The sequence below is a fragment of the Recurvomyces mirabilis genome (genome assembly GCF_035927965.1).
Source record: "Recurvomyces mirabilis strain CCFEE 5264 chromosome Unknown scaffold_19, whole genome shotgun sequence".
NCBI lineage: Eukaryota > Fungi > Ascomycota > Dothideomycetes > Mycosphaerellales > Teratosphaeriaceae > Recurvomyces > Recurvomyces mirabilis.
This window is the reverse complement of record NW_027041953.1, coordinates 258,823-285,861: the sequence shown is the minus strand read 5'-3', so window position 1 is coordinate 285,861 and position 27,039 is coordinate 258,823. Positions and strand designations below refer to the sequence as shown.

Sequence of the window (27,039 nt, the reverse complement as noted above, 5' to 3'; positions counted from 1 at the left end):
AGGGATAGGGGTGGTCGAGGTACAGGTACGCTACGGAGAGTTGGCAAAGTCTGGTAAGATACTGATGTAGCACTCCGACAGGCGACAGCGCTCTAGGTTATTAGTGGGGGGGCGTATTGTATGTACTGATTCGATTGATCTCGTCTCGCGCTCGAGCAGGGATATTTATGCAAGCCTCTCTGCACGGAAAGCCGGTCTACCAAGCTAGGATGCTGATCAGGCTATTACTGTAACAAACCTCCGATAGCTCAACGACAGCCTTGTTGGCTCTTATATACAGAGCGTCGTGAACCACTGTTTTGTCACTTCAGCATCCACCTGCGTCGTCAGCGTAGTTTCTCAGTCCCCACCGTCGTCGCAACACTCCTAGTCTGCCGGAGCTCCTCGGCTGCACCAATGTCACGGCACGGTGAATGCACCAGCCACACAGTCTCATCAGTCTCAGCCCTATGAAAGTCTGCTCCGTGGGATTCCATGTGAAGGAGAGGCCCAACTTGAAGGCCAAGCATAGCTTACCACGTTGCTTTGTTCTGCTTCCACCCTTGATACACATACACACACTCGCTTAGTATTTCGTTCGTGCCAATGAGTGCGGGAGTGTGGGAGAAGTGCTGGTCACTATGCCTCTGCTATCACGACGCCGCAGTCTGTTGGACCTCTTGAACGTGGCAGATGATGGGAATCTACCCAGGCCCAGCGACAACACGAATACCTTGAGTGCGCCCACGATGGTTGTGCGACCGGCTAGTGAGCATGGATACGCTCCATCGAGGTTGTCGCATGAGCTGCTGGCGGGAGATGTCGTGGCGCCGGGTGCAGTGGAGGGGAACAGGAAAAGGTTCAGCATGATGAAGCTCAGAAACTATTCCGAATCACACCTGTCAGCCAAGGCGAAGGAGGATGCACTGAAGCGCGGTGCAGAGAGGCCACCCATGCCTGCGCTGCCATCTCATGACACAGTGCCCGCGATAGTGAAGACTGCGCCGACAATGGAACATGGCGGAGAAGAAGTAGAGCTGGAGCCAGAGAGGAGAGTCCGACCATCGCTATTCAAGCGTTCGACCTCGCGAAGCAACATGTCAGAGAACAAGGAACCGCGTAAGTCAATGGACAATCGCCGACCGGAGAAGGTGAAAGGATCATCTCTCAGCTGGCGGAGGAAGCAAGGCAGGAGCACCGGACTGGAAGATCTGGCCCGACTGTCAAGCATACACGCCCAGCAGAACAGCAATAACAATCGAGCTGCTCCTCCCTCATATGGCGAAGAAGCTGATTCTGCTCTTGCCCTTCCTGTTCCAGACCCCAGATCCACGGAACCCCGAGAGTCAGACGAGAGTAATGGCTCGGGCGACATATACGGCCAAACCACGACCACCACACATACAGTCTCAACGCATACGACGTTCTTCAAATTACCGCGGCGCAACAAAAACAGAAACTCTTTGTTCCCATTACCCGTCAAGCTTCCTCCACCTGGGCAATTGTCGCCACCAGCCAATGAGCCCGCCACACCGCGTGCATCGACCAGCGCATACTCCACGAAGTCTGCACATTCGCCTGACGCGCGCAGTCCACCCCTTACACTTCTCCAACGTAGACATACCGGAACAAGCCCAACAAAGCAGAGAGACAGGGGTCCACGACCTCCTCTACCGTCTACGGCGAGCGCATTGGCCAAAGGCGGTCTGGCCTTTGCAGAGCCTTCCATGTCCTTGGACCGCAATGGCTCACATCGATCGCGTGGGTCCTCGACATCGTCACCACTGCAACCGCCGATGAGACTGGGGATGCGAGATAGAGCCTCCACCGCCAGCTCCTTTGGGCAGCAGTCGCACGAGATGGACACGCCGCCACCATTGACGGTCAGCGGCCGCGATTCGTCCTCTACTACCGGACGATCGAGCTTCGGGGGCTTGCTCACATTGTCGCGCTTCCGAGGTGGTTCGCAACCAGATTCGCCACGGCATAGTTCGCCCGGTACTAGGAGCAAGTCGAACTCGTTTGCTATCAGCCGCGAAGTGGTGCTTGTTATACCCGAGCGTGAAGAGGGCGATACGCCTGGCAAGTATCTGGAACGGCTGGAAGCTGCTGTGGCGCGTAGTATGATCGCTGGCATACTCTCGAAGTCGGCGGATCCGTTTGCACAAGCAGTATTGCGGAGCTACACGAGACGATTTGCATTCTTTGGCGAGCCGATTGACATGTCGTTGCGCAAATTCTTGCTCGAAGCGGAGCTGCCGAAGGAGACGCAGCAGGTGGATCGTGTGATACAAGCATTCGCCGATCGCTATCATGAGTGCAACCCTGGCATCTTCAAGTCCCCAGATCAGGCCTATGTTATCGCTTTTTCGCTCATGATGCTACACACGGACGCATTCAACAAGAACAACAAGCGCAAGATGCAGCGACACGACTACATCAAAAACACTTCGGGTCAGCATGTGGCGGATGAAGTGCTTGGCTGCTTCTACGACAACATCTGTTATACACCGTTCGTGCACTACGAGGAAGAAGTTGACATAAATGGCGAGCGTGTCATGCCATTCAAGCCGAAAAAGAGCAAGCTCAAAGGCGCATTGCCCGAGAATGGCATGCCTGGCAAGAAGCCCAGCGGACCTGTCGATCCTTACAATCTGCTTGTCGATCAGAAGCTTGACATGCTTAGGCCCGTGGACAAGGATTCTGTCGCCTTTGACGATCCATACAACTATCGCAGCAACGCCCAAGGGGAGCTAGATCTGCACTATTTGCAGCGTGCATTCACACACACCGGCATCCTGCAGATCATCTCTGCACGTTCAAGACCGACGGCTTATGAAGGTACTCTGACCGCGAACAACCCTAACCCAGCCGAGACGCAAGCAGGTATCATTGATCTGAAGATTACCAAAGTGGGCACGCTGTGGCGAAAGTCTGCGAAGAAGAAGAAGACACGCTCGCCGTGGCAGGAATGGGGTGCAATTCTGACGGGTTCGCAACTATATCTGTTCAAGAATGCGCATTGGGCAAAAGGCCTGGTACATCAATTCACGGCAGCACAACGGCCTGGGCAGCCACGGACACCAGTCATCTTCAAGCCACCGCTCTCTGACTTCAAACCAGATGCACTGATCAAGACGGACAATGCCGCCGCTCTCATTGACAATACGTATAACAGGCACAAGAACGCTTTCACTTTCTTCCGAGCAGGAGGACAAGAAGAAGTGCTCCTGGCTGACAACGAGCCCGAACTACACGACTGGCTTGCTCTGATCAATTACGCCGCTGCTTTTCGGGCGGCTGGAGTACGCATTCGTGGTATGGTTGGCGGCAATGAAGAAGATCTTCGCAGACGCGAGAGCTCCATGCTGGAATCGGGTCCTCCTGTGCGACAAATACAATCTGCCAGTGGAGAAGTCACGGTCATGCGAGGTGCTCTGAGTCCTCAGTTACAGCGCCAAGTCATGGCCGCAAGACGGCAGATCATGGTCCAGAAGATCGCGGAGTCAGAGCAGGAAGTCGCGGAAACAAATAAGAAGCTTGAAGATAGGCTGAGGGATGCTCGACACCTACTTATTCTTGCACCCATCGCGCCGAAGAGTCGCGAAGATGTGATACACGCCGCCGCACGCTCTGATGCCATGATCAAGTGGCTTCGCCGCGATATATGGCGCATCAAGACTCATCGAGACATCCTCGCCATGGACGTGCAGCTGGATGGTATGTCTTCCTCCCAGCTACACACCTTGACCAGTCGGCAGGCTAGTGCCGTCGAAGCCATCAAGCGGGTGAGAGCGTCGAGCCTGGTGCGCGATACATCCAAGACTATTATGCTCCCTCGCAGCCCACCCCAAAGTCCAACTTCACCTGCTCGTAGTCGCAAGAGCGAGCGTCCATCTGCTACTGGCTCTATTGAGACGTTCATGGGGAATGATGTGTTTGCCACACCGCCGGAGACGGCCAGCGAGGCTCAACCGAGTGACACTTACCGCTTGCCGCCACTGCAGCTTAATGTGCAGCAGTCGAACGAGCACCGTGGGTCTGTCACCAGTACGCTCCTGTCGGTCTCCTCACCTGGTCGCGGAACACTGTCGCACGCCTCATCCACCTCGAGTGTACGACAATTGGAGCGTCAGCCTTCTGAGCAGCCGTCTGAAGCTCCTTCTAGGAAAGTCCATGCGACGCCCGTGCACAATGAGCGCGATCATGAGGTTGAGATGCTTGCCAGGACTACCGTGCAACCGGACACCACTCCCCGCCTTCCAGCGAATCTAGACGGTACCAGCCCAGCCGTCTCAACGCCCGATAACAAGCACAAAGGTGTCCGCCGCAGCCTGCAAAAAACCCTCCGCGAAGCCCAACAGAACGCCGGCAGCGTCCACCGCCACCGCCGGGGCAAAGAAAGCGACGGCACCATCCGGTCAGGCGGTGGCGAAGGCTCCGCCATCGCGGGCGAGGAAGGACCAGAAGGAACCCCGCAACTGCACCGCGAAAAAGGCCGGTTCATCCTCCACGGCAAACAAGCCTCGGTCATCCAATTCGGCAACGATTGGCCGAACGAACGCATGAAGCAGAGACGTGAGAGGTGGAGACGGGACAGTACGAGCACGAATGCCGCATCCCCTCGCGACGAAACGACGCCGCGACCTACGACGGGGAGTCGCGCGGAGTCGCAGGCTGAGTTTGCTAGTCCTTCGGTTGGGACGGGGGATCGGGAGTTCGGGTTCGGTCAGGGGACTGGGAATGGGAATGGGATGGAGAGTGAGGAGGAGAGCGAGGGGACGGCGGCTTCGCATGAGTTTCGGGAGGATGTGGAGGCCGCGCATGCTTTTGCTACTTCGGCTGGGAGCAGTAGTCCGGAGGATGTGCGACGGCTGGGTGGCGGGGGTGCGGAGGAGTATTTTGATGCCGTGGGCTGGGATCCTAAAGCTGCTGCTGCTGCTTCTGCTGCTCGAGGAAAGAGGACGACGGTTATTGGGCCTAAGGCACGGGATGGTCAGGCCGCACCTGAACCCGATCAAGGCGCCGAGTCGGATGTGGATGATTACTCCCTCGGCCCTCGCGATGATCGACGTACAGTCATTGGTTCTTTGCCGGATACATCCAGTCACAACATCATCTACAGCAATACTAGTACAACCCACGCTCCCGCCAAGGCCCACGCATACAAAACCAGCGACATCTCGGCCAATGGCGGCGCGGAGCAGGAACGTGACGACCTGTTTACGGAGCATGAGCACGAGCACGGGTATGAAGACCACGCGTACGAAGGGGTGGAGAATCTAGAAGAAGAAGAAGAAGGAGAAGACGACTCCATGATCTCGGGCCCGATCGAAGATGAAGAACTCAGGCGGATGACTCAGCGAGCTGTCCCGACCATCGAGGTCGGTGGGAAGGTACAGTAGTCTACAGCAAAGTGAGCGTAAGTGCACCATAGCCGCACAACCCACGGGCGAGGCGAAATAGTCAGCGCAAGGCATCAGTCAATCCGTGTCATAGCATTTCCAGCGTAACGTGTCCGAGGCAAGAGGTCTATCCGACCATACCCATTTCTGCCATTGCCTGGCAATCACCCCCCCCCCCCCAAAAAATGAGACATGTTCATAATGTGTAGACGTGCTTTTGTGGGAAAGCCCCACTTTTTGTGCATGCATGGATGGCATTTGGAATGGGTGGGTTCGTCATCGCTCTCGCCTGCCTGCTCGCGACGGGGGGGGGGGAGTTAATTACGTGATGTAGGACTCGCGCAAGGACTCGCGTGGGGGAATTAAAAAAAGGACGAAATGGCAGCAGGGTCGTCGACCGGGGGAGGGTTGCAAGTAAAAGAGGCTACTGAGCGAACAAGCAAGGAGAAGGGAATCTCGGGGAAATTCTGAAAAGATTGCCCTTGGGATATGGATTCCAATCCTCCCCATCCATAGAGAAATAGTAAGGTACCTATTTCAGAACCAAGCCCCCCGCCTATCTAGCCAGGTGGGAAAGACGTGTCTGACGCTTGCTACTAATGGGTTTACGATGAGCACACTCAGGCTCCTGCTCCCGCCAGATGCAAATCGCTGCTGAGGATGAAGACCTTGATTCAAACGTGCTATCTGCTGAAGAAGAGGATGGGTCGCTCGCTGCCGGTTGCGGTTTGTAGAATGCTCGTGACAGGCCGTGTAGAGCCCGACGTTGAATTCGGAGACTGAGGAGGAGCCAGGCTGGGGCGATGATGGCTGGGAGAGACGCGCTACTTCTGCATCATCAGCTGCACGAATTCGTTGTCTGTAAGAAACATATTAGCATCTCCCTTCCCCTCTCCACAATCAGTGGGAAAGGCTTGTCTTGTTTCGGGAGAATGGAAAAGCAACGCACAATCAATCCGCCCATCCCCATCCTGGTCCGCCTCCCGAATCATCTCATCCACCTCATCATCCGTCAGCTTCTCCCCAATACTCGTCATGACATGCCTCAGCTCGGCGGCGGAGATGAAACCATTGTTATCGCGATCGAAGACCTTGAAGGCCTCGCGGATCTCCTCCTCGGAATCCGTGTCCTTCATCTTGCGCGCCATCATGGTGAGGAATTCGGGGAAGTCGATGGTGCCGTTGTTGTCGGCGTCGACTTCGTTGATCATGTCTTGGAGTTCGGATTCCGAGGGGTTTTGGCCCAGCGAACGCATGACGGTGCCGAGTTCTTTGGTGGTGATTTGGCCTGTGTGGGAGAAGTGGTGTTAGGAGGGGGGAGGGGGTGGTGGTGGTAGGGAGTAGGTGGGGGGAGGCTCGTACCATCGCCGTCTTTGTCCTGTGTGGAGTGGTTAGTATTGGCTTGTTTTGTGGTAGTTGGTGGTGGGTAGTGGGGTCAGGCTATGGCGGTGGTGGGGTGAGGGTGAGGGGTGAGGGGTGAGGACTTACGAAGAGGGAAAAGGCCTCCTTGAACTCGGAGACTTGCTCTTCAGTCAGTGAGTCGGCCTAGCATAGATAAGATAGTCAGCACTCATATCACCAGCAATTCCTTTCTTCCCCCCAAGACAAGGTGGGGCTACCGCATTGCGAGGCAGAGAAAGAGAAAGAGGTGGTGTGGGGTCCAAGACTCAAGCGTACCATAGTTGCGGTGAAGCGGTGAAGCGGTGAAGCGGTGAAGCGGGTTGTGTTGTGTTGTGTTGTGATGTGGCGAGGACGTTGGTGATAAGATGTGACTGCAGTGTCTTGTTCCAGAATTGTTTGCTGGTGGAGGTGGGAGAAGAGTGTTCGTGTTTGTGTTTGTGATGAGGGCAGCTGCAGCCTGGGGAAAGTGGGCAGAAGCAGGTGAGATTATGTACAATGCTCAATCCTCAATCCATAAACTCGTGGCACTCTCGCTTAAGCAATCATACTCTAGCTGCCTCACGTCGATCAATGCAATACATCTTTCCCTTCAGCTGCCATCATCATGCACGATATCAGGCGATGAGGCTAGGCTTGACCACCACCCACGATCACGAGGACTCGCCATGTGCTGAGGCAGCATGCACGTGAGCAAGACACAATCCGGCAGGCACGCATCTTCCCAGCCATGTCGACGGAGAAGCTAGGCGCATGGCGGGACAGGACGAATCTCTTCATCTCCTACCGCCAATCCTACACCCACCACCCAGCCAAACCCACCCGACCAACCCACCACCCCTACCACGATGGCGACTCCGAACGCGCCGGCCTCATGTCCAACCTAGGCGGCGATCACAACGACGGCGACGCAGTCATCGAAATGGACCTCCTCCCCCCCCGTTGGCTCGACATCCAAGACGAAATCTCCACCATCCTGTCCGGCGTCACCACCAAGATGCGCAAGCTCGACCACCTCCACGCCAAACACGTCCTCCCGGGCTTCGACGACGAGAGCGTCAAAGACAAAGAAGCCCGCGACATCGAGAGCCTGACCTCGGAAATCACCCGCGCCTTCACCACCTCCCAATCCCGCATCCGCCGCATCGACACCTTGCTCGCCGAGCAGCGCGGCCATTCCCCCACCAACAACAACGGCGACATCCCCCAAGCCGACACAACCATGGCCCGCAATCTCAAAATCAGCCTCGCGACAAGAGTAAGCGAAGTTAGCACCACCTTCCGCAAAAAACAGTCCGCCTACCTCAGGAAACTCCGCTCCCTCGACGGCCTCTCCACCCCGCTAGCCTCGGATCGCTCAAATACACCCTCCGGAGCCCATCAAAATCCCTACACCGACCCCGCAATGATGGAATCCGAAACCGACCGCACCACCGCCCAAACCACCCTGCTCCAACAAACCGCGCAATCCCAAGTCCGTCGCAGAACAGGAATGCAAGACACCGCCATCCTACAACGGGAGCAAGAAATCGAGAAGATCGCCCAGGGGGTAATAGACCTGAGTAATATCTTCCAGGAACTCAACACCATGGTGATAGACCAAGGCACGATCCTCGATCGCATCGATTATAACGTCGAGCGCACGGCGGAACATGTGCAAGCGGCGGAGAAGGAGTTGGTGGTCGCGACGGGGTATCAGAAGAAGGGGACGAGGAGGAATGTGATTTTTTTGTTGGTGTTGATTGTGGTGGGGATGGTCATCTTGCTTGTTATTAAGCCGAAGGGGAGGGGAGGGGCTGTGACTTCTCCTAAGCCTGCGCCTGTGCTGGGGGAGCCGGCGCCGCCTTTGGGGCCGGGGGGTGGGTTGCCGCCGGATAATTTCAGGGAGGTGGTTGGGCGGGCGAGAAGTGGGAGTGGGAGTGGGAGTGGGAGTGGGAGTGGGCGGGCGGCGGGGAGGAGACGGTGGGAGTGGAAACAGCGCAGGCGACGAGGGACTGGAGCGACGCTGTACAATAGTCGTTCCTCGCTTGTGTCGATATAGCTCGTCAATTCTAGCAAGGGGACGTCAGATCCTTATGTACTTCGTCCACCCACATATATATCTAACACCACAACATCTTCACCACCCCCACCACCACCCTCCTCCTCCTCCTCCTCCTCCTCCTCGCCCCCACGACGACGACTGCCCCACCAAAAACCTCCCGACCTCCCCCGCCAAAATCTCATGAGTATGCGAAGTCAAATGTCCCGTGTTAAACCAGAAATACTTCTCCAAAGCCTCACATCCATACTTCCCCGGATCGGTCCCAATATCCGGTTGATCGTAACCGGGACAATAGCCCGTGGTATTCTGGATCCCGTACTCGGCCGCATGATCAAGGACGTAATTGAGGAAAGTCGTGGTATCGAAGACTAAGGCGTTGGAGCCCGGGTGCTTGGATTGGAAGGCGAGGGCACGGGTGGTGAGGGCGTTGTTGTACCAATTTATCATTGTGGCGTTGGGGAGGGGTCCTCCGGCGGCGCGGACGAGGTTGGGCGGGCTGCGGTTTAAAGGCGGGAGGAGCATGATGAGGTAAGTTTTATAGCCTGCTTCGGCTACGGGATCTAGGGAGGCGAAGAGCGTGGTTGTGAGGTTGGCGTAGAAGGTCGGGAAGTCGACGGCGTAGTGGGCGGAGTCGCCGATATCGTTGATTCCTATCCAGATGACTACTAGTGTTTTGTCTTTGTCGATTAGAGGGGTGAGGACAGGGTCTGCGTAGGTGAGGAATTGCTCGGTTTGGTTTACGAGGGAGACGGTGAAGGGGTGGTGGAGGGGGGTGTAGGTTGTGGAGATGTCGGCGCCGGCGAAAGCAAAGTCCCAGAGTTGGATAGGGCAGGTTTGGGGGTCGGTGAGGCCTGGGGTCAGGCCGCAGGTTGTTAGGTATTCGAGGTAGTTTGGGCCGCCTTCGGCTGTGGAGGTTTGGTTTTGGACGATGCGGTTGGAGAGGAGGTCGTGGGGGCTGAAGGCGAGGTTGGAGGCGTCGCCGATCTATGCGGTGTAGGTTAGTCGATCGCCCTTCCCTCTGCAGGCGGTTGAGTATGCATACGAAGCTGTAGTTCTGATGGCCATGAGTTCCTTGGACATAGGTGTATGAGTCGCCGAAGGCGATGAGGTACTTCGTATCTGCCCAAGAGAAATCCGGTGAATGCGGTCTTGGGAGGGCGACTGCACGGCCAAGTACTGCTATGGCCGTGGTCGTCGTTGATAGCTTCATCTTGGCAGGATCCGAGACGATTGTGCAATCCGTTGCGAGACGACACGGGACTCGTCCAGCTGCGTGACAGGATCCATAGCGCTATTATGCAACTCAGTGTGTATGACCGACGTCAATAATATTGATGCCTTGCATTGTTCCTCGTTCTGGATGAACAGTGATTGGTGGAAAGTACCTCACATTGTCGATCTCCACCTCCGCGTTTTCATGCTTCGGTTCAGACTAAACCGAAGGTACGAAGTCGCCTGGCCGTGGTGATGTCTGTACAGAATCTATCTCTGTATCCTACAGTCGTCGTCGTGTTGTAACAGAATCATCACCGATGCTCACCAAGCAGTAATATCGTCCACCTCCGCCTCCCCAAATGTACTCTCTTTTGCCTTCCTCTGCTCCTCAACCTTCGGCGGCCAATTCACAGGCGTGCGTTGCATGATGTGCGATACTTCTCTCCTCAAGAACTCAAGCAAGAGCGCATTAACCTGCCTGAATTCAAGCAAGAACGCATCATGGCCTTCTGGTGAGTCGATGGTTCGGAGCTGACTATTCGGTATCGAAGCCGCTAGTTCCTGCTGTTCGGCGTACGTGAAAAGGCCATCTGATTGTATGCCTAAAACCAGCGTTGGTTGTTCGATCAGCGCTAAGGCGGCTTTGACCTGGACATCGAGGGGCTCGTCTGTGTCATCTGTTCGGCCACGCGAGACATCGTGGGTATCGAGTTTTCGCGTGATGGCTATGTAGCAATTTGCGTCGAAGCGGTTGATGAATTTTTCGCCTTGGTAGCGGAGGTAGGATTGGGCGGAGTAGTAGGTTGAGATGCGTTTTCTGTTGCTGTTGTTGTTGGATGGTCGGGGGCCTGGTAAGAGTGTGGCACCGCGGAATTGAGGGTCTGTAACTTCGATTGGTGATTGTAAAGAGTCTACTGAGGATGAGAGGTCGCCGTTTGTGCGTAGACGAGGTGAGCCTGCTGTTCGGTGGCCTTCGTTGTGGATGGCGAAGTGCTCGTTTGTGGGTGTGTGTGGTCGCGACGAGCCATTGATGTTCTGTCTTCGGGACGGATCTGGGGTGTTTCGTCCGAAGCGAGTCTCGAATGAATCTCGACTTCGATATGTAAGTAATGCCGACATCCGAGCTGCGCCCAAACCAGCAGCCGGAGGGTCCTCGAAAGTATAGTAGCCGTCGTCGTACTTCGGATCGCTGTAGATGCTCTGCCTTTGCGCCTCACCCCAGCTGATGCCCCAAGCACTGTATCGTGCTGACGTCGCAATGGCTATGATTGATCGCACGTATTCATGGCCAAAGTATGCGAATTCTAGCACCAACATCCCACCCATAGATCCTCCGATCACTGTTGCGATCTGCTTCACACCTAGATCATCCAAAAGCACCTTGAACAAATTCACATCATCCCGTATCGTCGTCAACGGAAACTCAGGCCCATAGTGCTCGTTCTCCGCGTCGCCTTCTTTCGCGGTCACCGGACTCGCACTGCCGTATGGACTCCCAAGACTGTTGATACACACAACGAAGAAACGTGACTGATCAAACGCTCTTGCCTCTTTTCCCTCCTCGCCAGGTCCTCCTAGCAGTGGTCCCCACCAGTCCCCAACGTCAGCACTTCCTGTCAACGCATGACATATGACCATCGCATTGTCTCCATCGGGCGCCAGTGTGCCGTACGTCTTGTATGCGACAGGTACATTCTGTAATACAACACCGGATTCAAGCTCAAAGGTTGGAACTATGGCAAGTGTCTGGTCGGGAATGAGCTTGATGAAAGGGTTCTCCGGCTGGTCCTTCGATGTTATGCGTCCTACGATTGATCAGCTCGAACCGCCTCAATACACAAGGCAGTCTGGCGCATACTGAATTTTGCGCCATTGACTTTGGCATTGGCTGTCGAGCCGTCAACAGTGTGTGTAGACATTCTGGTGTATTGACTAGGTTATACCAGTGTCAGAGAGCACTCGTTGCAGAACACCCATGATCATCCTTCGTCAAGGCTGGAATGACTCGAGGTTCGACTCACCTTGTAGAAAGAAGTGGTCATTGGAAATCTTCAAACATTGACTGACTGCGATGCAAAGAGCTCGCTTAAGCACGACATTAGCGGCATTTCTGTTAAACCTTGTTCAATACCAATCAATTGTACTCGAACGTCCGACATTGGTCTTGTCGCGCGTCAAGGACGTATCTTGTTTTGCTTCCCAACATCCTCGCATGGAAACACGGTTTGCTGGTAGACCCATCGAGTATCTACGCGTGGAGTGATGGCTCACGACAACACTGCAATGGCGACATCGCTGATCCTCGGCCGATCCAATTAGCGAGGCCCCAGAGTCGATCACTTTTGGTTCAATAAATATCAAGAACCTCATATTTGTTTTGTATCCCACTCTCTGTTTCAAGCCATGGCGGGTAAATCTCATATTGTCATTATCGGCGCCGGCGTTACGGGTCTGACGACTGCTGTATTTCTCGCTGAGGAATGCTACAAAGTCACGATTGTGGCCGCCCATGTACCAGGAGACAGTAGCATCGAGTACACATCACCATGGTATGTATGAAGTCTCGCATATTGCCGGACGTGATTGCACAACATGAGATGACAAGGGTAACTCGACCATGATCTGATAGCCACGCAGGGCTGGAGCTCACTGGCATACCCACGCCACAAGAGACAACCCTGTAGAATGCGACTGGGACATCCAGACCTACGACTACTGGCTCGAAATACTCCAAAATGAGAAGAAAGACCCTCAGCTACCCAGATCAGGCCTCAAGCTTATGACAGCCTACAAGTACTGGGACTTCCCAACCACGACAGATATCTGGTGGTCACCATACGTGAAGGACTTTGAAGAAGTCAACGCCAGCCGCGAGCCGATCAAATCCATCAACAAGCGAGCACGCGAGGGAGAACCGATGATCGTGGATGCGATGATGCAGAAGGAGTTTGCAATCAATGTTCCGCAGTATCTGCTCTATCTACAGGAACGGGCACGTAAAGCCGGTGCTGAGGTCATCCAACAACGCTTGCCAATCGAGTCTGGTCTGAACAATGCGATGGAAGCTGCTGAAGGTCATGCTGTGGCTGCTGGTCGTGGGAATGCTGACTGCTTTGTCAATGCCTCCGGGTTAGGTGCTGGCAAGCTCTGTGGCGATCAGGCGATGTATCCTATTCGTGGCCAGACTGTCTTGGTCAAGGGCGAGGCAGTCAACCCGTATACTCGCAGTGGAAAGGACTACGGCTCGTACTGTATCGTTCGTCCAGGTTCCGGTACCAGTATCCTTGGTGGTACGCGGGAAGCCGACGTCTGGGATGAGACACCAGATCCTGCAGTCACGCAGCGTATCATCAAGTACGCTGCTATGAATGTGCCAGAGCTCCTGACAGGTCCAGACGGCGGTTTTGAGGTCGTGAGTGTACAGTGTGGGCTTCGGCCGGGCAGAAAAGGCGGGCCGAGGATTGGAATAGAGGCGCTTGATGGGTATAAGATTGTGCATGCTTATGGGCATGCTGGCGGCGGATACCAGAATTCGATAGGGTCGGCACGGCTGGTTTCGAAGTTGGTCCAGGAGAGCTTGTCGAGCTCGACGCAAGCTGTGGCGAAGCTCTGAGATAGATGAGACTGCAGAATCACTCATGCCCCGTTCACGGCCACATTCCTCTTATTGGACGCTGCGAGTCCGTCGGTAACAGTGCCTTGCTGTAGCTGTGTAAGCTGCTGTAAAAGCCCTGCGATAGCCTTGGCGTCTTCGTCCGTCTGGCGCTGTGCTTTGCTATCTTCTAGAGTGTTGAGCTGTCCGAAGAGCCACACTTCCTGTAGCTGACGGATGAGGGACTGCGCATCCTCGGCAGTAGTGATCTATGTTTATGTCAGGATTATCGCAGTGACGCAGTGTTGGGGATCATAGTACCAGGGCAGCTGTTTCGACCTGGATCTGATACTGCACAATTGCAGCACTGTTACGATCTGTCGCTCCTACCTATGAATGAATAAGTAGTGGTCCTATGGGGTTGTGCTATCTCACATACACTCGAGAGGTTGACGATCATCTGAAATCGACGTATGAGTTCATCGCGTAGTTTCTCGATCCTAGCTGATTGATATCAGCGCTTGTTGGCAATTATGTATCATGCGAGACTGATTACCGATGATCGCAGGTGTGTTTCTTGCAGCACTGCTCATCTCGGCGAGGGTGCACTGAGGTAGTGCTGCACACACAAATGTCAATTCAATTGGTGCAAGGAGGGTGGTGTACAATTATGGCTGTTGCACAATTGAACCAATGAGGACGTTTCATTGTGAGCTTCGATCGATGACGGAATGTGTCCGTCCTCACATGAGTGAATATACTTCACCACTGCCACTACTGATGACCTATCCTTGCCACCCTCACTGTTGAGTGCTGAAGTGCAGCCCGGTCTCGCTGGTCGAGGACGATGGGTACACTGACAGCCACCTCAGAGCGTCTGCCGGGCTTCTGCGAGCACAAGCTTCCCACATCCTGCCGTCTTACATCGATACCCGGGTGCTGCGCTTGTACTGACGAACGAGCGCACGCCCCATCCTACAGTACTTGTGTCGATGGTGTGGGATTTGTGCCGTGGGGCAATAGATGGCAAAGATACTGCTGGTACTGTCGTGAATTCTGGGAGAGGCGGGTCAATGTGTCAGGCATCAGGCCAGCGCAGACGAGGATACCTGGGACACCGAACCAGTCAGAATTCTTGGAGAGATGGTATGAGTTCCACCGAGGTTACCGGATAGTCACGAAAGAAGATGGCAGTGAGGAAAGGGTGGCCGTGCTGGGCGAGCCGTTCGTAGATGTCGATCCTGGGTGTCTGCCCAGAACACTGGACGAGATGAGGGCGGGACGTTTGGCTAGCGAGGCTGCTATAGCAGTGCAACAGGCACCTGCGACGACACAGGAGTCAGCGGGACCCTCTTTGGACGATACGCTTGAGCAGATGTTTGCAGACGCCGACTCGGAAGAGAACCCCACGCTCGGAACCACGGCGGCAGTCACGCATTCCAGACTCGTCGGAACGGGGATACAGCCGTCAGCTTTGGTGGAAGGTAGTGGAAACCCCAGCATTCGAGCAGATCGCAACATCCATGCTCAGACTATGACAGCGACAGGCAGCCGCAACCGTGAGTACCAAGCACGCCGAGTGACAGCTCTACGTCGCGAGCTGCATCGCATGCGCAATGGCATCGAACGTGTAATGACTGGTCTTCGTGATCTTGGAGAGGCAGTGCCTGATCACCAAGAAGCCACGACGAGGCTGACTGACCTCGGCACAAGACTGGACGCTCTTGATGGTCGGCCGTCTCATGAAGACGCTGCGCAGGCTATCAATAGCGTCAACGCGCTAGTCAGTGATTCGAGTGCGTCGCAGACTGATCGTGCCATGGTTACTATGCAGTCTAGTGTCGATGAAGCAAGACGACAGATGAATGAAGCCAGGCAAAATCGCGACCAAGCCGCTTCGGAGCTCGATGCTGCAGAATCAGAGTTTAGAACGTCTCAGCAAAGACTGCAGCAACTTCAGCGCGAACAAAGGACCACTGAGAACTACATGCGATTATTTGGCACCCGCGAGGAGATGGCAGCGCAAGGAGACCAGTATGAGAGCCCCATTGGCGGCATGTTTACTCGTGCTTACGAGCGCTTCCGAGCTGCCGAGGAGGTCCGGCAAGAAGAGCGTACGCTGCGGCGTGTGATGGAAGACGAAGCTCGGGTCGGCGGCGAAGCTCACGCCGCACAGCTGGCAGAGCTAGAGAATCGAGATCGTGATGTATGGGGTGTGCCACAGCAAGCCGCACGCACCAATGAAGACACAAATGTCCTCGCGGACGTGGAGCAAGAGCCACGAGGAGAGCTGGAAGAGTACTACGCTCTGCTACGCAGGCAGGACTGGCGACAGCGACCATCGGACGGCGACAGGGCTCAACCACCCCTTGCATCAGCCAGGGCTGGGATCGCCTACCAGATGGGCCACCGTGTTGGGCTTGAGCAGCGCGTCGAGAATTTCCCGCGCAGCATGCTTCGAGAGCCGAGCCTTTCGATTTCATCCACGGCCCAGAGCGAAAGCCATCCGCTGGATCATGTACTTGACGCCAGGTTACCGCCAGGAGATGACTGGCGCCAGGATGTGCTTTACATGGTTGCGCAGCTCATGGCCTCGGATATTGACATGATGGAGCTCGATCCAGGACGACCAAACACCACGACCTTGAATGCTATACTAGAGGGACTCATGAATGATTCGCAGGTCAGCCAACAAATGCAAGAGATCTGCAACAACCTACTACGCACTACCGATGCTGTCTGGCGGACCGGTCTACCCACCCAGCGACTACAGCGACGGCGTACGCGAGGTCTCTCACCAGCCTTGACCCCTGATTTGACACACTTTGACGATTACATGCTGTATATGGACAATGTCGAGATCATGGCTGAGGCATATCAGATGTCAGCCGACGTACGTAGACGCGCCTCCTCGATGACTCCACCAGAACGTCTGAGTATGCTTTACCGCTTGCAGGCTGGGACTAGAGAAACGCAAGATGTGATGAGACTGCAGAGTATGCTCGCAGACCACGACACATTTGCGCTTGCCGACCGGACTCATCGTGCGATGAGTGAGGCGGACCCTGGATTCCTCTCGGAGCACCGAACCCACATCGATCAGCAAAGACGTCATGCTGCTCGGCAAGGCGATCACTCTCGCCAGGAGCTCAATACCTCCCGACAAGCTGCTTCGGCACTAGCTGTGGCGGCTGGCCGCACAGCAATGCAAACCAGTCCCGACACACTACTCGAACGCATGGCAGCTGCTGATGAAGAGACTCGTGCCGCCTACGACCGCCTTCGTCAGAACGGCTGGGCACCGAATGGGCCGACGTCGTCTGCTCGTGCTCTACGCTTGACGATGTATCGACCGCTGAATCTTGCAGACCTTGCATCACCATCCGATACTGACTCGGAAGGAGAAGAAGACGAAGCTCAGGGGCTAGATGCCAAGGACACTGGACGCCCTGAGCCTAAGACAGAAGAGGAGATGCAAGTCAGTATGGAGTGCAGGATCTGCTACACTCAGCTAGCCGAGGTTGCTTGCCTGCCTTGCGGACATTTGGTGATGTGTAAGTGGTGTTCGGAACAGCACAGCCCTGTCATGCAACATGATCGGACAAGGCCCAAACGTGCGGCTGGGTGTCCTGTGTGCAGGAAGGGGATTAGGCAGAAATATCGAGTGTTCAGGGCTTGAGAGGATGTTCTACCTCTGAGCTAAATAAGCTTCACGACTATAGACGCTGGAGGCGGGCAGCCTATAGCTATCATCAACCTGTACGCTCTACAAAGCCTTCCATCACATAACATGCCTCTTCAAGTGCGATTGATCATTCTCAAGCCTCCATCGCCCGGCAAGGTGCCAAGAACTGATGGCCTACAAAAGTCAGTAGTGGAAAGGGGTAGACATACCTGGCCGCAGCCTGTACATGTCACAAGTCACACGAGCACACATGGACACGACATCGGTACAAGCTATATATTGCCAAACGAGGGTGCGAGCTCCTGTCTATCCATCCACCCTGGACCCACCGTAAGGCCAATGGCACAATGTACGATGAGCGCGAGGGGAGTGTGAGTCAAGTCTCGGGTATGCAGATGAGGGATCCTGCACCTTCCCTCCAGGTTACCAGCCCCAAGAGGCTGCCTTAGTACTTGGTGCGCTCGCTATGATTTCCTCCCTTCAAACGAATGTAGAAAATGGTCGATGTTTGTGGATGAAGCCAGAAGGTCAATGAGCGAGGGGTTCCAAAGTATTTATGCTTGCGACGACAGGAGCTTGGACCGACAGCTGGGCCTTGGCTGACATGTGCTCTATTCACCTCACCCATTCACTGCGTTGCTTGCGCGCCCGCAGCAGTGCGGTACCGGGCCGCATCTCAGTGCTGCCTACATAAGGCGCTGCCTTCCTCGAAGCTTGAGGCAAATTAGAACAAGAAAACATTTGCTCGACACATGCATCCGACCAGGATTCCAGTAGCAAGCGTCGACTCGTATCGTCCAAGCTCGCTGCAACCTTTGAAGTGATGACAACCAGCCGAATATTGAGCAGGGCGGCCCAACGCAGTCTTCACAATGGCCTTCCAGACACCAACAACACCTCTGTCTTCACAAATTCATCGAGCTCAGACGAGACTAAGGAGAAAGCCACCACCTCCGACGAAGGCTTCAATGATGATGACCTAGCGAACGTCGTCCAGAGCATCGAGGATCCACAGACAGGTTTCGCTCCGGATGTGGACGTTCCGAAGAAAGATGCATATCCAAGCAGTCCCGGGACCCACCACTCATCACGCTTTGATCTTGCTTTCGTCGACTCCCCTCCTACTGCTGACGCAGCTCATCACCACAACATTCGACTCCTGAAGCCGCTCCACAGGCAATCTCGTCTTGGAAACGCATGGTCGCCTTCACCAGGTTCATTCAGAACCCGGAGCCTAGGTCTGTTGCGCGAGTCGGCACAATGGGTAAGCCCTGGGACCCCTGGATGGCGTGTAGTTGATCAATGAAGGGATGGTCATCGGACTGGTCGGTCGGCGAGTGGCCACACCTCAGTGATGGACGGTCAAGCGCAGTCAGCTGCTGCTAGGCTTTCTCTTGATCGCAAGCTGCAGCACGAACGAGTTATGAATTTTAGCATCTTTCACAACCCGTGTAAAGCATGACAATATGCACCAATGAAGCATCATCCGTTTCACCATGAGGTATCGTGATCATGCTCTGCAGCCAGCCTGTCTTCGTGCGCACTTCACCTTGACAGCCCTCAAGATAAGCCGCATTCTCTGCACTGCGTGGCAACACTTAGCTTAGAAATGGCTTTGATGTGCTGTCGTGGTCTGTAGAAGCAGAGAGTGAAGTGAAGTGAAGTCGTAGTCGATCACGCGTCCCCGCGTCACTTTCGCGATCAGGCAGTGACGTCTGCCTACAGCTTCACAACCTACGACGAGACTTCGAGACCCCCAAACGAGGACAATTCAATGTAGACTTGACAACCTTCAGTAAGTCGTGAAAACGGTCGTTAACCTCGAATCAATGTCAGGACTACCGTACCGCGACAAGACGGGCGACTCTTCCCACTACGGTCGCGGCGATGATGACGAGGAAGAGGAAGATGAGATTGAGGAGGGAGGCTACAAGCAGATCAAGGATGCAGTGCTCTTCGCGATCGATGTCAGTAAGAGTATGCTCACGAAGCCATCGGAAGGCGATGTGAAGAAACCGGACACACTCTTGTCGCCGACAGTGGCAGCTCTAAAGTGTGCATATGCCTTGATGCAGCAGCGTATCATCAGCAATCCTAACGATATGATGGGAGTGCTCCTCTTTGGAACGGAGAAGAGCAAGTTCCAGGAAGGCGACGAAGAGAGTGGTAGAAGTGGACTGCAATACCCACACTGCTATCTTTTGACAGATCTGGACATACCAGCTGCGGCGGACGTAAAGCATTTACGGAATATGGTAGAAGACGAAGAAGAGGCGGAGGAGCTTCTTGTGGCTGCTCACGAGGAAGTCAGCATGGCCAATGTCTTATTTTGCGCCAACCAGATCTTTACCACTAAAGCCGCCAACTTCTCCTCGCGAAGGTTGTTCCTGGTGACTGACAACGACTACCCGCATGCCTCGAACAGGGATGCACGCAACAGTGCAGCGGTGCGGGCAAAAGACTTGTATGACCTCGGAGTGACGATCGAGCTCTTCCCCATCTCTCATCCAGATCGTGGCTACACTTTTGACCGAAGCAAATTCTACAATGACATTGTCTACTCTTCGACGCCATCGGATCCAGATGCACCACAGCCGTTGACCACGGATATCAAGCCTGCGAGCTCAGCCGCTAAGGACGGTATCAGCTTACTGCAGGCTCTACTGTCTTCCGTTCAGTCACGCGCAGCACCACGAAGAGCTATGTTCAGCAATATGTCATTTGAGATTGCCCCAGGATTCAAGATCAGTGTAAAGGGCTTCATCCTGATCAAGCGACAAACGCCAAAACGCACGTCATATGTCTATTTACCGAAAGACAGCGAGAAGCCACAAATCGTGACGGGTGTAGGACAGATGATTGCTGACGATACTGCGCGCTCTGTCGAGAAGACCGAAGTGCGCCGGGCTTACAAGTTTGGCGGTGAGACCATCAGCTTCAGTGACGAGGAGCTGGCGAAGATCAAGAATTTCGGCGATCCTGTCATCCGCATCATCGGGTTCAAGCCAATGTCCATGCTGCCACTCTGGGCACAGCTTCACCAAAACTACTTCATTTACCCGTCTGAGGAGGACTATATTGGCAGTTCGCGTGTCTTCTCTGCTTTGCATCAGAAACTGCTGAAAGACCAGAAAATGGCCGTAGCATGGTTTATTGCACGTCGTAATGCGAAGCCCGTTCTTGCAGCACTACTGCCAGGCAAGGAGCATCGTAATGAGGAAGGCGAGCAAACGATGCCGCCCGGCATCTGGATCAAGCAACTACCGTTCGCAGACGACATCCGTGAGCCACCAGAAACGGAGGTTGTGAAAGCACCGTACGATGTCGTCGACAGAATGAGAGTCGTTGTCCAGCAGCTGCAGCTTCCCAAAGCTGTCTACGACCCGTACAAGTACTCAAACCCTTCTTTGCAATGGTTCTACCGCATCTTGCAAGCACTAGCACTTGAAGAGGATCTGCCTGAGAAAGCAGAAGACAAGACTTTGCCACGACACAAGCAAATCCACAAACGTGCTGGCAACTACGTAATTGAATGGGGTCGGGTACTTGACGAGCAATTTGGACTATGGCAGCAGAACAATGATCGGAAACCGAAGTCAATCACAAATGGTGGTGCAACAAAGCGTGGAGCCCCAGCTGGTGGCGCGACGAAGAAGATTAAGGCTGAGGACGGGGACGGTGGGATCACGGATGAGGAGATGCGAGCCGCGTTTGCCAAGACTGCGGTCAAAAGGTTCACAGTGGCCCAGTTGAAGGAATGGATGAGCGGCAAGAACATTGGCAAAGGACTAAGCAAGAAGGCTGACCTTGTGGAAGCTGTTGAAGGATACTTCGAGACGAAGATGGAGACTGACTAAGCTCTGGGCTGTATCGGGACAGAGATCGGAAAGGCGTATAAGGCGTACAGGATGCTCTGTGCGATAGATACCCATATTTGAAGCAAATGGCACATCTTCATCGGGTGACGAATGTACCAGGGTGCGAGGCCGCGCCTTCCTGCTACGTACCTTGAACGTCAGCTTCATGACTTCACTTCATGTCATGACAACTCTTCTTCCCAACAGTTGGATCTCCCCTTCATGAGTCGAGTCACCACCAGAGTTCCTATCCTGCTCAGACACTCGATCTCATGAACTCCACTGCAATGGCGCCACAGCGACATCATTTCGAATTTGATGTTCCACCTCCTGCGACACATTACCCGGTTGATCACGACATCATTTTGTCCGCCTCATTGAGACAGACACATCTGGCGCCAAACGAGCAACACCCTAGCAGACCTGTCTCAAGACACCCACCGAACATGAGGAGAACCTCCCGCAAGCGACATCATGAGGGTGCAAGAGCTCGAGCATCTCAAGTCAACAGCGTAGACTTCGGAGCATCTCTCCGAGCTATCGATTTCGGCTTCCGCATCAAGAGTCCAATAGTATCCGATCCACCAATGAGTAAGCCATTGCCGTTGGCCGATGCTGCACTGAAGCACCCATGGCCACGAGCAAGCGACGCAGGATTCCGTGATGCTTCTTCTACGGAGACGGTCATGCCTCAGCGGACGTTCAGAGAAGTCTCCTCAAGTATCCGACAAGCTCTGCGATCGATCACGCATCCTCGTGGCCCGCCGTATTATGCTGCAACCGAATGGGTTCCGGTGTATGGCTTTGCTAAGCACTTGACATACTATGCCATCACCGCGGCAAACGATTCTCGCAGCCTCAGCTTCGAAGAGTTGAGAATGATGGTGTATCAGATTTGATGATGAGATGAAGGTCGTACAGACGTTTGGGAGAAGAACGACCCCGACAAGCATACATATCCGACACTGCTTCTGTTCTTGTGGCTTGCGATGACATCTTGACTACGCTGACAGCAGCCATGATGGGTGATGCTCAAAGTGGTCAGTAGTGCCATGGAAGCGCCATACATCCAAGCCGCACTTGCTGATAGCCGAGCTGCACTCAATCTATTCTCTGTACCAATCTTCAACGTCCGCCCACAACATCCGGTCGTTACACAGCTGTTAGTATGCGAGAGTAGTGCTGACTATGCATGGCCTAGGCATTGTACTGAACCATGCGTCAGAGCTTGCAAGACATATCTCGTTGGCTTCATCCTTCGCAGGACCATATGCAACCTTGTTCCGTTCATTCTTGCCTCGCGATTCTAACATGCCGTTCACTCGTACACTTCTGATCTCGGCTGCGAGCTTTTGCGTAGGTCACAATATTACAAGGAAAATCTTCCAAGCGGCGATAGCAGACAAGGTTGATCTATACAACCTACCATTCGCCACAACCGCATTGTCGTCCATACAGACTATCTACGATAAGCTTGACGACTCTGCAATACCAGCTGCGCTTATCAATGCTACCATAGTCGATCTGCACTCTCACATCGTTCCACCATGGTATCATGCCATCGTCCCATTGTCAGGCCAGGTCCCGACCCCCAATTGGACGCTGGCGGAACATCTGAGCTTCATGGCGAACAACAGCATTGGGCACAGTGTGCTGTCCATCTCGACACCAGGTTCTGTCGTCTTCCCGGGTGATGAAGCGAAGTCTGCGGCTTTAGCGAGGTTGTTGAACGAGTATATGGCTGCTGTATGCTCTAGTTCTGTCCCCCGCGTAGCTTCAGCATGCTGATGAGCAAGACCAGATCGTCTATAAACTCCCAAAGTACTTCTCGTTCTTCGCCGTCACACCACTACCTTATACACACAAACAGCGTAAGCCCTGCCACTCCAAGTTGATCTGCCCTCAGCTAAGATTTTGCATAGCATAACGGAAATAAATTACGCTACTGCCCACCTCAAAGCCTTCGGCACCGGCCTCCTCTCAAATCACGAAGGTTACTATCTCGGCAACCACACCTTCACGCCCCTGTTCAGCCACTTGAACATCTCGGCCAACAACAAGGTCTTCATCCACCCAACAGACCCTTGCATACATGATCCGCAGAATAGTAGTCAACTCCTCTCGGCCAACCCGTCACCATATCCTTCCGGTCTCATAGAGTACTACTTCGAGACCGCCCGCACACTTGCCGACCTGACAGTCACCCAGACGATCCTGAACTTCACGAACCTGCAATGGATCGTCCCTCACGGCGGTGGTGCATTTCCAGCTGTAGAAGACAGATTCATTACTTCGCAGCCCCCAGCTGTGCAAGCAGGGAGTAGAGCGGCGTATGCTTCGCGCTGTTTCTGGGACGTGGCAGGACCAGTGTTCCCGCACCAAGTGCTGGGTCTGCTGGGATATGGGGTTCCTACTAAGCGGCTGGTTTATGGATCGGTAAGTGACGTTGAGGCTGTGCTACTGCTTTCTCCTTCGTAGCTGAGGCTGAATCTTGCCTACAGGACTTCCCATACGCGCCGAGCTTCACGTACGCCGCCGAGATTGCAGCGGTCAGGAACTCGTCGTTGCTGTCCGCGGAGGAGAAGATAGGGTTGTTTGCTGGCAACAGCGTCATTTAAAGGATCCAGCATCAGCTTTGCAGGTTGGGAGGGTGGCAGCATGTGAAACGTAGTCCTGGGCAACTTGCCAGTCTTTAATCACCAGTCTTGTCCGTCTAGGCCGTCTAGGCAAAATCCCATACGTGACGTCCTGCAGACCTCATCCACCCCAGCCCTGTGTGAATGTGAAGCAAAGCAACATAAGTCTTATCAAGAATTTTCTCCTTCATACGCAAATAAACTGAAACATGCTTCTCCCCAAAGTCGTGACCGCAATCAAAACATCCAGCACATGACCTATCGACCTGACTCCTGATTCCCGCAAGAATGTCGTGGTCGGGTTGCGCGAACCTCCATCACCCAAGGGTTACGTCGCCGCTCGCTCACAATGTGATCACCGCCTCTGATCCAAGCAGTTACTTCGCCGACCCTGGTAGTCCATGTGACAGTGCTGCTGCCTCTGCTGCGTCTTCCCCTTCACCTCCGCCTTCTCCAGGTCTTCAACTCCCGAGATTGACAACCACGATCAAGCGCCCAAGGAAGGCTCTCAATGGTGTTGCGCTCCCAGAAGTCGAAGAAGCGGAGGTCGAGGAGGCACGGGCTTCACCGGAAATTGCTTCGCAAGGGAGTCCCAGGGAGGGCGAAGACGGCCCACTTTCGCCACGCGACCATAAATACGCAGTGCTTCAACCAGCAGCACCACCTTCAACAAACACGCCATCAACAGCACCGCTCGCATCCCTAGCCCTTGCCGCGGTCTCAGAACAGGCGACATCACAGCCACTGCAATCGAACCTCGACCCGCAGCTCTTCCTTTCGAACTTTCGAAGCTATGAAACGACAAGCCCGACGCTACCAGGGAGCAAGCCATCAGACAACGGAAATAATGATGCAACGTCGCCCGACCTCAGTTCCGACAACGAACGTCTGTCGGATCCTACCACCACGACTTCACTCTCCGAACACCACGCATCACTGACATCGCCACAAAGCCTCAAGCGCAAAGCCAGCGAGCTGGAAGGCCATGAGGACGAGGAGGTTGTTGCGACGACGGAGCTAGAGGAGGGCGAGATAAGAGGAGCTGAGGACGATAATAGCGGAGCGGAGTACGAGGATGAGTACGATGGCGAAGGCGAGGACCAGTATGAGCCACTGGCATCCTTCTCACCAAAGCGGCACAAGAGTCGTCGTGCAGTGGAAGATAGTGCCCAATGGCGGAGAATAGTAGCCGAAAATATGCGGTATGCCTTTTACTTGGAGGAGCCGGAGGGTGATGGGGCGAGGCTGGAAGCATGAATTTCCTGGAACAGCTGTCTGCACTGCCTTTCTTCGAAGTCATAGTCTTACGTTGCAGGATATCCACCTTGGATACGCTCCTGGCATTGTAATAGCCCTCGTGGCACGATTCGTGTCTACCGCTCAGCGAGCATATTCCGCACGCTACTCCAATACCCCCGTCCCACTTTCTTCTCGACCTCCTCCTTAGCCAACCAAGCCCACTCCTTCAATCCATACGCGTTCTCCTTGAGCTCCGGCTGCCCGGCCATGATCCTAGCCTTCATGAAAAACAACTTCTCGCCATACTCTTCTCTCTCCATTTCTTTGCTCGTGCCTACCAACGGGTTTGCTAGGATAAGGGAGGTGATAGGGCCGGAGGTGGAGGGGTAGTGGTGGGTGTGCTGGCCTATGGGGTGGTTGCCGACGAGCCAGGTGTTCATGTTAATGCCGCAAGATTGGACTAGGATGCGTTCGGCGGCCTGGACAAAGATTAGCAAGAGCACTGAGAGAAGTAGTGGAGAGTATAGTGTGCGTACCTGATGCAGGTTCTCTCGCCCATATATTCTGTCCTCCGGAAACCTCCACCTCCCCTCCCCGTTCTTTACAATCAAATACAACGTCCGGTCCAACTTCCGATTCAGACTCTTCTCATCTCCGCTCCTGTCTGCCTCTGTGAGCCTTGCCTGCGGCCTCTCAACCTCAATTCTCACCGCTTCTCGCCTCTGCCCCTCGCCTATTTGCGGATCTCCAGCAATAGGTGCACCCTTGTCCTTCTCCGCTTCTTCAACAATACTCTTCCCCTCCGCATCCCTGATCAAACTCTCCACCACACTCTCCCTCTCCCCCGTCTGATCACCCACCAGCACCTCGTCGTTCCATCCTTCATCCCCATAAGCATCATACACCCCAATATCCCTACTCGGCGTCTTCCGACTTGCGAACTTGCGTTTCCATTCTGGGTCCGCGGGTGTACCTTTGTTGTAGTAGAAGTAGCGGCTGAACGGCATTGCTAGGCGTTCATTTAGGCGTTTTTGGTAGAGGTAGAAGGCTTTCTCGAATGATGTCAAATCTCTGGTGAGTTGAGGCGGGCGAGAGAGGACTGTGCCGGCCATGAGGCGGTACGCTTTTCGAGGGCCTTTAGCTGTTACGGGAGGATTTGCTCGTGGATTAGATTGAGATGAGATGGTATTCAAGGGCTCGGAGACGGCCGCAGCGGTTGCTGCATGGCGGCGCGATTGCTGTGATAGACGATGCCGGCAGGAGAAGCAGATGGTGTCGCGTGAGAAGGCATCTGGGACTATCATTAGCGAGACTTGTTCTGCCCAATTTGGAAAACACGCATACTATTCCCTGACGCAATCCGCCTCGCGCTCTGTTGACCAGCGTTCATAGTGTTCGATCAGATATCTACAGCCAATATACGACCACTCTTTTCCTATGTCTCGATGAAGCCCAATGTCCAAACCACGCATCTACACTTTTGGCCGCGGCAGAGCCAAGCCGGGCACACCCGCACATGCAACCGGCCTCCAAAAACTTCATGCACTACAACCTCGTCCTTTCGTTTCGCTACATTCATGGCACCTTTCACTTATCCCCACTGCTACCTGTCTCCCATAGCGCAATGGTCATTCACGGTGCCCAGACCAAGTCTCACGATAACGCAGTCTTTTTTCGCTAGCGGCGCCTTTTATTCCTCCAAGGGAATGCGGTTAGATAGACTCTGCTGACATCTTTCAATATTCATGCACTGGCCATTATATGGGTATGATATACAGATGCATGGTGCTTCGGGAGCTATGCTGGTTGGCACAGGCTCTGAGAGTGGATTGCGGCACCTGTCTGTCAAGATGGCACTGCCTCATAGCAGTAAGTAGTCAAAGTATATGAAAACAAAGTTCATTTGACAACCGAGAAAAATGTGCTCGAAACTGCTCAGTACACAAATAAAATGCCCCTCTCCTGATCTCGAAATCGGCCGGCCAAAAT

General features: G+C 54.3%; 13 protein-coding genes across 13 annotated transcripts; 8 read left to right on the top strand and 5 right to left on the bottom strand.

The window, feature by feature from the left end:
- Positions 1–620: 620 nt before the first annotated feature.
- Positions 621–5,384, top strand: LTS14_007147 (uncharacterized protein; the record flags this gene model as incomplete). The annotated part of the gene is made up of 1 exon (XM_064839839.1): positions 621–5,384. The coding sequence occupies one exon, from the start codon at positions 621–623 to the stop codon at positions 5,382–5,384; it is 4,764 nt and encodes a 1,587-aa protein (XP_064692598.1).
- Positions 5,385–6,208: 824 nt separating this feature from the next.
- Positions 6,209–7,064, bottom strand: CMD1 (calmodulin; the record flags this gene model as incomplete). Its single annotated transcript, XM_064839838.1, has 5 exons — positions 6,209–6,243; positions 6,334–6,672; positions 6,747–6,762; positions 6,873–6,929; positions 7,062–7,064. The coding sequence occupies 5 exons, from the start codon at positions 7,062–7,064 to the stop codon at positions 6,209–6,211; spliced, it is 450 nt and encodes a 149-aa protein (XP_064692597.1).
- A 448-nt stretch (positions 7,065–7,512) lies between these two features.
- tlg2 (t-SNARE affecting a late Golgi compartment protein 2) lies at positions 7,513–8,823 on the top strand (the record flags this gene model as incomplete). Its single annotated transcript, XM_064839837.1, has 1 exon — positions 7,513–8,823. One exon carries the CDS (start codon positions 7,513–7,515, stop codon positions 8,821–8,823), a length of 1,311 nt encoding a protein of 436 aa, XP_064692596.1.
- A 78-nt stretch (positions 8,824–8,901) lies between these two features.
- On the bottom strand, positions 8,902–10,036 carry LTS14_007144 (uncharacterized protein; the record flags this gene model as incomplete). The annotated part of the gene is made up of 2 exons (XM_064839836.1): positions 8,902–9,810; positions 9,869–10,036. 2 exons carry the CDS (start codon positions 10,034–10,036, stop codon positions 8,902–8,904), a joined length of 1,077 nt encoding a protein of 358 aa, XP_064692595.1.
- Positions 10,037–10,362: 326 nt separating this feature from the next.
- LTS14_007143 (uncharacterized protein) lies at positions 10,363–11,960 on the bottom strand (the record flags this gene model as incomplete). The annotated part of the gene is made up of 2 exons (XM_064839835.1): positions 10,363–11,846; positions 11,900–11,960. 2 exons carry the CDS (start codon positions 11,958–11,960, stop codon positions 10,363–10,365), a joined length of 1,545 nt encoding a protein of 514 aa, XP_064692594.1.
- A 484-nt stretch (positions 11,961–12,444) lies between these two features.
- Positions 12,445–13,654, top strand: LTS14_007142 (uncharacterized protein; the record flags this gene model as incomplete). The annotated part of the gene is made up of 2 exons (XM_064839834.1): positions 12,445–12,590; positions 12,679–13,654. 2 exons carry the CDS (start codon positions 12,445–12,447, stop codon positions 13,652–13,654), a joined length of 1,122 nt encoding a protein of 373 aa, XP_064692593.1.
- A 23-nt stretch (positions 13,655–13,677) lies between these two features.
- Positions 13,678–14,093, bottom strand: LTS14_007141 (uncharacterized protein; the record flags this gene model as incomplete). The annotated part of the gene is made up of 2 exons (XM_064839833.1): positions 13,678–13,902; positions 14,073–14,093. 2 exons carry the CDS (start codon positions 14,091–14,093, stop codon positions 13,678–13,680), a joined length of 246 nt encoding a protein of 81 aa, XP_064692592.1.
- An 810-nt stretch (positions 14,094–14,903) lies between these two features.
- On the top strand, positions 14,904–17,284 carry LTS14_007140 (uncharacterized protein; the record flags this gene model as incomplete). Its single annotated transcript, XM_064839832.1, has 2 exons — positions 14,904–17,111; positions 17,273–17,284. The coding sequence occupies 2 exons, from the start codon at positions 14,904–14,906 to the stop codon at positions 17,282–17,284; spliced, it is 2,220 nt and encodes a 739-aa protein (XP_064692591.1).
- An 857-nt stretch (positions 17,285–18,141) lies between these two features.
- Positions 18,142–21,175, top strand: KU70 (ATP-dependent DNA helicase II subunit 1; the record flags this gene model as incomplete). Its single annotated transcript, XM_064839831.1, has 2 exons — positions 18,142–18,582; positions 19,175–21,175. The coding sequence occupies 2 exons, from the start codon at positions 18,142–18,144 to the stop codon at positions 21,173–21,175; spliced, it is 2,442 nt and encodes an 813-aa protein (XP_064692590.1).
- Positions 21,176–21,462: 287 nt separating this feature from the next.
- LTS14_007138 (uncharacterized protein) lies at positions 21,463–22,074 on the top strand (the record flags this gene model as incomplete). Its single annotated transcript, XM_064839830.1, has 1 exon — positions 21,463–22,074. One exon carries the CDS (start codon positions 21,463–21,465, stop codon positions 22,072–22,074), a length of 612 nt encoding a protein of 203 aa, XP_064692589.1.
- Positions 22,075–22,486: 412 nt separating this feature from the next.
- LTS14_007137 (uncharacterized protein) lies at positions 22,487–23,793 on the top strand (the record flags this gene model as incomplete). Its single annotated transcript, XM_064839829.1, has 4 exons — positions 22,487–22,921; positions 22,950–23,046; positions 23,082–23,611; positions 23,677–23,793. The coding sequence occupies 4 exons, from the start codon at positions 22,487–22,489 to the stop codon at positions 23,791–23,793; spliced, it is 1,179 nt and encodes a 392-aa protein (XP_064692588.1).
- Positions 23,794–24,099: 306 nt separating this feature from the next.
- On the top strand, positions 24,100–25,068 carry LTS14_007136 (uncharacterized protein; the record flags this gene model as incomplete). The annotated part of the gene is made up of 1 exon (XM_064839828.1): positions 24,100–25,068. The coding sequence occupies one exon, from the start codon at positions 24,100–24,102 to the stop codon at positions 25,066–25,068; it is 969 nt and encodes a 322-aa protein (XP_064692587.1).
- Positions 25,069–25,184: 116 nt separating this feature from the next.
- Positions 25,185–26,162, bottom strand: LTS14_007135 (uncharacterized protein; the record flags this gene model as incomplete). Its single annotated transcript, XM_064839827.1, has 2 exons — positions 25,185–25,529; positions 25,587–26,162. The coding sequence occupies 2 exons, from the start codon at positions 26,160–26,162 to the stop codon at positions 25,185–25,187; spliced, it is 921 nt and encodes a 306-aa protein (XP_064692586.1).
- Between the last annotated feature and the right edge of the window lie 877 nt (positions 26,163–27,039).